Source organism: Capra hircus, unplaced genomic scaffold (assembly GCF_001704415.2).
Source record: "Capra hircus breed San Clemente unplaced genomic scaffold, ASM170441v1, whole genome shotgun sequence".
NCBI lineage: Eukaryota > Metazoa > Chordata > Mammalia > Artiodactyla > Bovidae > Capra > Capra hircus.
In genome coordinates, this window is record NW_017217305.1 from 2,208 (window position 1) to 12,620 (window position 10,413).

The 10,413-nt window shown below is 38.8% G+C and overlaps 1 protein-coding gene across 1 annotated transcript; it reads right to left on the reverse strand.

Moving 5' to 3' along the window:
• Positions 1 to 960: 960 nt before the first annotated feature.
• On the reverse strand, positions 961 to 8,066 carry LOC108635505 (transient receptor potential cation channel subfamily A member 1-like). The gene is made up of 4 exons (XM_018045619.1): positions 7,909 to 8,066; positions 5,359 to 5,473; positions 3,995 to 4,161; positions 961 to 1,159 (listed from the first exon to the last, which is right to left on the reverse strand). Exons 1-4 carry the CDS (start codon positions 7,989 to 7,991, stop codon positions 1,009 to 1,011), a joined length of 516 nt encoding a protein of 171 aa, XP_017901108.1. The 5' UTR covers positions 7,992 to 8,066; the 3' UTR covers positions 961 to 1,008.
• Between the last annotated feature and the right edge of the window lie 2,347 nt (positions 8,067 to 10,413).

A 10,413-nucleotide genomic window follows, 5' to 3' on the forward strand; every position in this document is an offset into this window, starting at 1 on the left:
TGGGACATCTGGCCAACCCTACCTGCAGGACACAAAGGTAGAGGGTTAGACAGCACCCTGAAGGGGAGGCACAGGAACTCAGGCCCCATTGAGAGGGCATGCTTGTCCTGGCTGGTCTCAAGCACCAAGGCAACTTAAAAATTTTGAGGCAGTCTCTGTTGATGACCCAGCAGCAGTACTAGGAGTCATAACAGACATCATGAAAAAGAAAGACAAGTCCAGTCAATTGTGCTGTGCAGGGAAGAACCAGACACAGGCCTGGCTATTACAGTTTGAAAGCTTTGTAATAACCAGCACTAGCAAACTGAAGGCTGGGCTGCCAGAGAAAGGGGAAGGTCATGGAAGGATTGTGTATGTTACACAAATGTGTGATGTGAGGCTAAACTAAAAGACTTTTAATTCCCCTAGTTAAAAAAAAATATTCATAATACTAAAATAATACCAAGTCATTATAGAAAATGAACTAGAAAACATATGGTAACACGAAGAAGAAAAGAAAAACCAAATCATAATCACAACTGTAATTCCTATTTAGCATTTTGGAATAATTTCTATGTTTTTCCATATGTGAATATTTATAACTTTTATTATTATTCATAATGCTGCAGGAAGCATCATTGCACATAAATCTGTCTATACATCTGATTATTCATTAGGACAGATCCAAACAACTGGAATTACTGAGTGAGAAATCTGAAATCATGTTCACAACTAATAAATGCAAATTTGAAACAATAACATGCATGGCCCCAAACCCCCACATCTAGAGGCTTTATTCAGCTGGCAACCTCCTCTAGTGCTCTCTGCTCTAGACTTGGATTGTTTGAATAAAAAAATATGTTTAACATATTTTCCTACATTACACATAACCACTAATAAGATTTTTTAATCCAAGTAGGTCCTTCTTAAATTTGTTGGCTAGATTCCCTTGTAGCCTATATAAAACTAAACGCTTAATTTTAGAGATGGAAATTACTATGTTTAGGTTGTGATTACAACAATAAATCCTCACATTTTATTACATGCCAAGCATATACCCAGAGGAATTTTGTTTTTAGAACTTACTTTCATGCATTCAGGGAGGTATTCTACCAGTTCTATGACTGGACATCTATTCGTAGGAGAACAATGATTAAAAACCTTGAAACACTCTCCCCATCTGTAAAAAAATAATAAACACAATTCTTAAACTTCCTGTTGTGTGCAACAACAGAACTACCAGTTGAAATTCAAGATTGCTATCTTTAGGAGAAATTGATTGGTTAGCTGAAATTCAAGATTATTGTGTTTAGGAGAAACTGATTGGTTCCAATGGAATCAATATGTGAACTGAAATCAATCCAATAGAGTCCTTATTCATTCATGGAAATTAGAAATGTGGGCAAATTCAAGGATGGTTGTTATAATCACTGTTCTGACTCTATCTAAATGCCTTTTCAAGAAGGTAGGTTTTGACTTTGATTTCCCCCTGAAGTCATGAAGGTGTATTACTTTCAAATCTGGTCATGCTGTATGGAGACATCCACATTCACAAACATACAACAACAACATAGTACTGGTCACATGACACTTTACCTTTAACCCAGGTATACATCATGTATTGAATTAAACTACAAAGTAACATGTATCAGGGCTTCCCAGGTGGCTCGGTGGTAAAGAATCTGCCTGCCAAGCAGGAGACAGTCGGTCCGATCCCTGTGCCGGGAAGATCCCCTGGAGAAGGGAATGGCAATCCATTCCAGTATTGTTGCCTGGGAAATCACGTCGACAGAGGAGCCTGGTGGGCTACAGTTCACGGGGTTGCAAAGAGCAGGACGTGACTGTGCAACTAAACAACAACATGTATTAAGTACATTAATACCACGGCTCTGGGAAACATCGCAGATTTGCATCTTTCTTCACTGCCATCTGATTGGACAGATGTTTATGACACCAAGAATGAAAGAAATCTACAACAGGAAGTGAAAAAGAGCCCATTTATCGCCAAGATCCTATCTTTGTAATAGGAGGCTAGTTCTAAAAGCTACCCAGGCAAATTTTCTGTTAACCCTATCAGTAAAGTCCGTCCAGGATATCTGTACCATCAATAGAAAACTCCAGGTTGCACTGATGAGTGCTTCTAAGGAAGAATGGGCCAGAGGACCTGGAGACTTGCCATGCTCCAAAACACAGGCTTGGTCTGCTATGAATATGAGATTGCTCATCTCTGAGTCCACTACCGGGGGACACTGGGCCTTGGTGAGAATCTATCTGTGATGACTCATATATAGAGTAGATTATGTTTGAGACATGGGACAAACTACCCTCCAACTTCATCATTAAAACTCCTTAGAGTACGTTTTGAAAAACACCGACAGCCACGCAAGATCATGGGCTAAAGGAAATTCCATTTCCTGGTACTGGTAGCAACAGGGATTTACCTTGAAGAATATTTTCACCAACATCCAGTTTGGGGGTTTCCACTGGCAGGAGAGCTTCGGGCACGTTCAGGGGAGTCAGGGCAGAGTTAGCCTGACAACGAGCATGGTGCCACAGACTACAGACGCCTGACCCCTGGGGGCCTCACACGAGTGCTGTGAAGTGGGTCTGTGCTCCCGCCACTTAGAAATGGGAACTGGAGACCAGAGAGTTTAAGCAACTCTTCAGGTGTCTGTGGTCACTCAAAGAGTTCATTAAAAACATTAGGGAAACAACTGACATTTTAAAATGTTGACTTTTTGCATCTGTCTCTAAAGCAAGGAAAATAAAGGCAAAAATAAACAAATAGGACCTAATGAAACTTAAAAGTGTTTGCACAGCCAAGGACATCATCGACAAAAAGACAACCTACTGAATGGAAGAAAATATTTTCAAATGATATGATGCAGCTCATATAATTCAACATCAAAAAAACAACTTGATTTTAAAAAATGGACAGAAAACCTCTATAGACATATTCCCAAAAGAAGACAAATAGATAAGCCAATGGGCACATGGAAAGATGCTGCTAATCATCAGAGAAATGCAAATTCAAACCATGATGAGATATCACCTCACACCTGTCAGAATGGCTATTGTCACAAGAACATATATAACAAATGGTGGCGAGGATGTGGAGAAGAGAGAACCCTCATACACTGTTGGTAGGGATGTAAATTGGTACAATCACTATGGGGGTTCCTCAGAAAGCTAAAACTAGAACTACCATATGATGAAGTAAGTCCACTCCTGGGTATATAGGTATACAGGATATATAATCCTAAGGAAAAATAAAAACACTAACTTAAAAAGATACATGTACCACAGTGTTCAAAGTAGCATTATTTACAGTTGCCAAGATATGGAAGCAACCTGTGTCCATCAACAGATGAATGGATAAAGATGTGGTATATATATATATGTTTGTGTGTGTGCATATATATACACAGACAGATAGATAGATACAATGGAATATTACTCAGCTGTAAGAAAGAATGAAATTTTGCCATTTATAACAACACGTATGGACTTGGAGGGTATTATGGTAAGAGAAATAAGTCAGACAGAAAGACAAATGCTTTATGGTATCGCTTATATGTGGACTAAAAATAAATTAGTGAATATTTAAAAAAAGAGAGACTCGTGGATATAGAGAATAAACCAGTGGTTACCAGGAGGGAGAAGGAAGAGCAAATAAGAGTAGGGGATTGGAGGTACAAATGACTATGTATCAAACAAATAAGCTACAAGGCGATAATGTACAACATGGAATATAGGCAATATTTTAGAAAACTATAAATGGAATATAACCTTTAAAAATTGTGAATCACAAAAAAAAAAATTGTGAATCACTGTGTTATACACCTGGAACTTACATAATATATTGCACATCAACTAAACCTGAATGAAAAAAGGAAAAATAAATAAAAATGGTGATCGACAGCTGAAACTTTTATTCTTTTTCTCTTCCTGCTTCCTCTCGGATTATCCCAATGCCAGAGGACACTAGACAATTGTGGGCAGGACGGCAGCGTACCTTTTGTTCCTGATGGTCGTGAGGACCACCTCCTTTCTCTTATTGTGAATTGCAACGTGCAGGAAGGAGGCCTGCTGCTTGTTCAGGACCACATCGGCATCGTAGCTCAGGAGCAGGGAGACGGCTTTGGCATGGCCCTCCCTCGCCGCGAAGTGAAGCGCGGTGTTCTTTCAGAGAAAACAGAACCCAGACAATCCAGTGACAAAGGCTACTCATCCTTTGGCTATTTTACAGCTTTGTTTCACTGTTGAATTGCTTAAGATATTATTAACAAAACTATTTAATAACAAAGAGTTAAAATTTGGGGCTCCCCAGTGGCTCAGTGGTAAAGAATCTACCTGCCAATGCAGGAGACCTGGGTTTGATGCCTGGTAGGGGAAAAGTCCCATGTGCTGTGGAGCAACTAAGCTCCTGCATCATAACTACCGAGCCTGTGCTCTAGAGCCTGGAGCCACCACTACGGAAACCAGGCACCCTGGAGCCTGTGCTCCACAACAAGAGAAGCCAGCACAACTAGAAGAAACCTGTGCACCACAACTGCAGAGCAGCCCCGCCTGCCGCAGCTAGAGGGGAAAAATCCATGCTCTTTCAAAGATCTAGCACAGCCCAAAATAAAATAAATTTTAAAAAAATCGGAGGTTGATAAAAGGTTGCCAGTCTCTAGTTTTGCCACATAAAAGACATTTTAAAAAGCAATGATAGTCCTCTAGGCTCTGTCATTTCGTGAAAGAATGTACATTTCAATACTCATTCTCCAAAAGAGAATGAAGGACATTATAGTGGACTGAAGGAGAGTCTCTCAAAACAAATACGCTTAGTTTTAGGGAAAACTTACCCCTGCCCTCTTCATTTTCCGTGGTCCCCCAGGGAATGGTGAAAATTTTATCATCAATTCACGTGGGCCTGTAACAGGCCTCTACGAGACTCACCAGCTGTGGGTACCCCTTGGGGCTGTCTCCTTATTCTGTTCCCCTTTGACTCTTTCCTCACTAATAGTCTGCATAATAAGGGATAGTTAGGGAGTCTGGGATGGACATGTATACACTGCTATCTTTAAAATGGATAACTAACAAGGACCTACGGAATAGCACAGGGAACTCTGCTCAGTGTTATGTGACAGCCTGGATGGCAGGCGAGTTTGGGAGAGAATGAATACATGGATATATATATGGCTGAGTCCCTTTGCTCTCCAACTGAAGCTATCACAACACTGTTCATCAGCTGTACTCCAATATAAAAAGTTTAAAAAAAGAGAACCCAATATAGGGTAAGAAGGGAAGAGGGTAGCTAAGAAGGTTTCTGGCAATGTTGGAAGGTTCCTCTATGCCAAGATTTGGGGGAGGTATGCGGAACACAGTACATACCCCTTCTTCATCTAGCCGATCTGTGCATTTCAAGTTAGTGTCGAGAATGACCTTCATGGTCTGAGTATACCCGCCCAAGGAAGCATGATGCAAAGCAGTCCAGCCACTGTGGTCACTGTTAAAGAAGAGAAAAGCTGTGCATTTACCTCATAGATGAAAAGGGGAAGGACACCTCCCAGTTGAAAGTGGGTCTGGTGATCAGAGAAAATAAGCCATACCTGAGACATTTGAGCTCTAGCAAGTAATTCTGTGTTGTCGTTGCCGTGTTGCTAAGTTGTGTCAGACTCTTTGCAACCCCATGGACTGGAGCCCACCAGGCTCTTCTGTCCACAAGATTTTTCAGGAAAGAATACTGGAGTGAATTGCCATTTCCTTCTCCAGGGGATCTTCCTGACTCAAGGATCAAACCCACATCTCCCGCATTGGCAGGTGGATTCTTTAGCATCTGAGCCACCTGGGAAGCCCAAATATGTATTACCTGGTTAATTAAACGTGAGTTAATTTCAAGCTTACTTGGGTAAGGGCCTCCCTGGTGGCTCAGATGATAAAGAATCTGCCTGCAATTCAGGAGACCCAGGTTGGATCCCTGGATTGGAAAGATCCTTTGGAGAAGGTAATGGCTACACACTCCAGTATTCTTGCCTGGAGATTTCCATGGACAGTGGAGCCTGGTTGGCTGCAATCCATGGGTAAAAGTTGCAAAACTCTCCTTTATAAAATAAATACTAGGGATGTGGTGTATGACATGAATAAATATAATTAAAACTGTTGTCTGTTTATAAATGAACATTAACAGAGTAAACCCTAAGAGTTTGAACACAAAGAAATTTTTTTCTTTTTCTTCTTTTTCCATTTCTTGGTATCTGTATGAGATTAAGGGTGTTCGCTGAACTTACCGTGGTAACCCTTTCATATGTTTTACCTCTTAAGCTTACACAGTGTCAATTATAATGTAAATAAAATTGTAAAAGAAAATAAATAAAGTCTATAAACACATTATCAAATACTTTGGGTGAGTGAAACTAGAGCTAGCATGTCTGTGTCATACATATTTTCTTTAAGGCTGTAATGTACTTATACACACTATTTTCAATATTGCTTTATTCTTTCACTGAATATTGTACCAAAAATTTTTCCATGATGGTGTTATTAATCCTTGTGGTTACCATTCATGGCTAATAATGATGATGATCATTATAATAATAATATCATTATACAAAACATGGATAGAAGATGCTTAGCTTAGTGCCACTCATTTTTTCTAAGAGTTCAGGTCTAAAGAGATCGTTCCTCTCATGCTCTCAAAAATTCTTACTTGATCCTTTAGGGAAATGTCTGTCTTTTCTCTCAGAAATTCAAGATATGAGTACAGTGAACACTTGCCTATTTTTTCTTCTCCAGGGAAGGAAATTAGACATAGAAAAAAATGTGTGAGATACTGACACAATTTAATTTCAGGGCCAGTGAATAACCGTATTAGGTGCAAGAGACACCTCACTATTACAGCTATGACATAGTTATGCAAGAGCTCTTGTCTTCTGGGTTCACCAGGGGTCCCCTTGCAAGTCTGTTGCCTGGTGTTCATTTGGAAGCAGGAAGGAACTGAGCAGAACATTGATTTCACGGCTGCATCACTGCTGTGCTGGGGTTGGTACTCTGATAAAGAGATGTGTTTTTTAACATCAGCCTAATAAACTCTCTGCTACCGCGCTGGTGCAATTAGAAATTAGCCCATCATACATCTATGACACACTTCTGGGTTTTCCTTTTATTTTTACAAAGATGTCATTTAATGATGCCACTTTTTATTGTACTTAATTATTTTAACTTGGGCTTCCCTGGTGGCTCAGACAGTAAAGAGTTCACCTGCAATGCAAGAGACCTGGGTTCAATCCCTGGGTTGGGACGATCCCTGCAGGAGGGCATGGCAACCTACTCCAGTACTCTTGCCTGAAGAATCCCCATGGACAGAGGAGCCTGGTGGGCTACAGCCCATGGGGTCACAAGGAGTCAGACATGACTGAGCAACTAAGCACAGCACATTTTAACTTGGTTTTGTTTCATATGTTAGATTTCTTTTGTAGTGAAATTCAGGAAATTTTATGTCTCATTTTGTAGCTTAAAGGAAGTTCTTCATGTCTATCAGTCATCATATTGAATGAGATGTAGAGTCTTTGATTTGTATAGCATGTGTGTGTGTGTCTGTAAAAACACACTGCTTGTGTCTGCCAAAACAGCTGATAGCATGATGAAGGTATATAGGAGAAGGGATATCTCAAAAATTCTGGAAACTACACAAAGCCACTTATTCTGTGACTTTGAACAAGGCCTTCAGCTCTATGAACCTCAGTGTTTTCAGTTGGAAATAATACTGACTTCCCTTTCAATATTTGAGAAATCATGTTATGTTTTGAGGATTAAGTGAAATGGGTAAAAGTACTTAGTGAGATTGAAAGTGAGATATCATAATCAAAAATAAATAAGAAAAACAGCCTGACAAGTCTAGCCAGTTACAGAGAAGATGTAAATATTGCAGTCTTATATCCTCACCTGAGAAATAATGCACCCTTTTTCAGAAGCAGCTGAACAACTTTATCATGCCCGTTCTTTGCAGCCAGGTGGAGAGGAGTCATTCCATGCAGGTCACCTTCATTCAAAAGCCTCGTGTCACTTATGTCTTGCAGGAGCCTCTGACAGGTATTGATACGCCCATAACTTGGGAAAAAAAAAAGTTTAATATTTTCAAAGCAAACATTTAACAGAAAGAAGACATGCTCATAAGATGCTTAAAGTGACCCTTACCTGCTGCAAAATGCAGGGTGATTTCTTATCTTGCTTTTGGAATGAATGGACACATTAAAGTTAAGTAGGTTGTTTACAGAGACAGGGACCCCCTGTCGACACGCATAGTGCAGAGGGGTGCACCCATCATTGTCCTCGTCCATCACCAGCTCTTTTATATGTTGCATCTATGGGAAAGATGGATATTCTAAATATAACTCTGTGATGATGCTAACGGAGTGTTTTTCAACCTATTTTGTAGGACAGTATTTTCTAACAAGGACCAATATATACACCTTGAGTAGAAAGTATAAATAACCTTAAGGTTATATACCAGGGACTTCCCAGGTGATGCTAGGGGTAAAGAACCTGCCTGCCAATGCAGGAGATGCAAGATATGTGAATTCTATCCCTGGGTCAGGAAGATCCCCTGGAGAAGGAAATGGCAACCACCCCAGTATTCTTGCCTGGGAAACCCATGGACAGAGAAGTCTGGCAGGCTGCAGTCCATGGGTCGCAAAGAATTGGACACAACTCAACAACTAAAAACAAGGATACCAGAGTAAGATAAATGCAGATGAAGATGGTGCTCTGTCTCCCTATAATGCATTTACGTATTAAAGGTGCTGAGAAATCCTAACAATTGGAAATGTATTTAATATTTTAAACCAGCATTTTCCAAATGTATTTGACCACAAACCAACTTCTCATCTCTCCCTTCATTCACCCCCACGCCGGCCCAGTAATACTTAACAGCTTAATGTTAATGTGCTCTGTTAGTCAAATTAGCAAAACTGTTAAATTAGTATCACTTTAAAAAACGAATAAAATAAAATGAAATGAACATCACTTTATCTTTTTAAATAAAAATCAAATGGCAAATGAGCAGCTTAAATCATCCATAAACATTTTATATTTTAGATATTCAAATATACTTGACTCTTTAAGACACAGACTATATTTATATTTATTTATATATTTATTTAAAAGTATGATACACTTCAAATGTGCCTAATAGTCACTCAATAAGTATTAGTTGGTGAATATAAATATAGAGATAATGTTTTCAATTTGTCAATAAACATGTTGAGTAGTTTTTCTTCATTGATTAGGAAGTGCTGCTAATTCATTCATGTACTTGACTTCTCAATTGATACACAATTCATAACAGTCCAAGAGTGAAGGAAAGGCATTCTATCATAGATAAGGATATATGGAAACTCTCCATAACTTAGAAAACAATCTCAATGTAATTTATTTTTATCATTATCATAATCATCACTACTATATTGTAAAATATATATATGTCAAATATGACATCTTTCTTTAAAAATAAAATTTAAATTCCAGATTCAGCCTTCAAAGGAATAAAAATCATAATAAATGAAATCAATTTACTCTCTGTTGAACTCAACTCACTTTATGGAAATCCACACATATGTATTACCTGCAGAAACTCAGGATGCAAATTTTTTAATCCATAAGGCTGTTGAACAGTCAAATGCAAAAAATTACGTCCAAGATTATCTTTTATGTCCACACGGGCACCTAAAAAGCACAATATAAATATAACTCCTACTCATTTATTTAAAGCATAGCTATGGTGATTTTCAATGTAAGAAAATAAAGATTGACTTTAAACTTTGCCAGTGTTTAAGTTAGGGACCTTTATTTAGGTACGAAAACTAAACATGGTTTAAAATGTGTTTATCTTACAGTGTGCATGTGTGTGTACAAAGGGGTAGAGGATGTGTGATTTATTACATTATCTAATATATGAGGTCTCATCTTTTAAAACATGAAATAGAATTATAGAGAGATTAGAGATCAAGAGAGAAGAGGTGAAGGTATCTCTTTTCTTCATTATCAGCCTGGTTAGTATCTAAAATGGGAACAGTTATAGCATCTAAATCAGGTGGATTGGTTCACTGAGAGGATGCAGATAAAGTGTTTAGTAAAAGGTTATCAGTTATTGTTCTGAAGTTATCTTTTCTAAAGGCTGGCTCAGTCCCTTGGTAGCTTTAGAGAGGAGCAAATTTACAGTATTCCAGGATGCAGAAGCAGTTGCTAATAGAAGTGGAGACCGTCCTTCAGAATCGGTGATATCAATATCTGCTCCCTAAAATAAAACAAGTTGTTCAACAAAGAGCCTGTGAACAGACAAAACAGCTCACACTACAATCTGTAACTTAATGTTCACTCACTGGGACAGAATGTCCAAAATATAGCTAGCACTCACGAATAGAAGTTCTAAAGGCCTGGCTCAGTCCTTAG

What these genes read in the sequence shown, in the direction of transcription:
- LOC108635505 (XM_018045619.1), bottom strand. Translation starts at nt 7,991, where the DNA reads ATGACTCCTCTCCACCTGGCTGCAAAGAACGGGCATGATAAAGTTGTT. An exon ending in AAGGGTGCATTATTTCTCAG is followed by an intron (nt 5,474 to 7,908) that starts GTGAGGATATAA and finishes CTTCTTTAACAG; the next exon opens with TGACCACAGTGGCTGGACTG. An exon ending in ACGACCATCAGGAACAAAAG is followed by an intron (nt 1,160 to 3,994) that starts GTACGCTGCCGT and finishes ATTTTTTTACAG; the next exon opens with ATGGGGAGAGTGTTTCAAGG.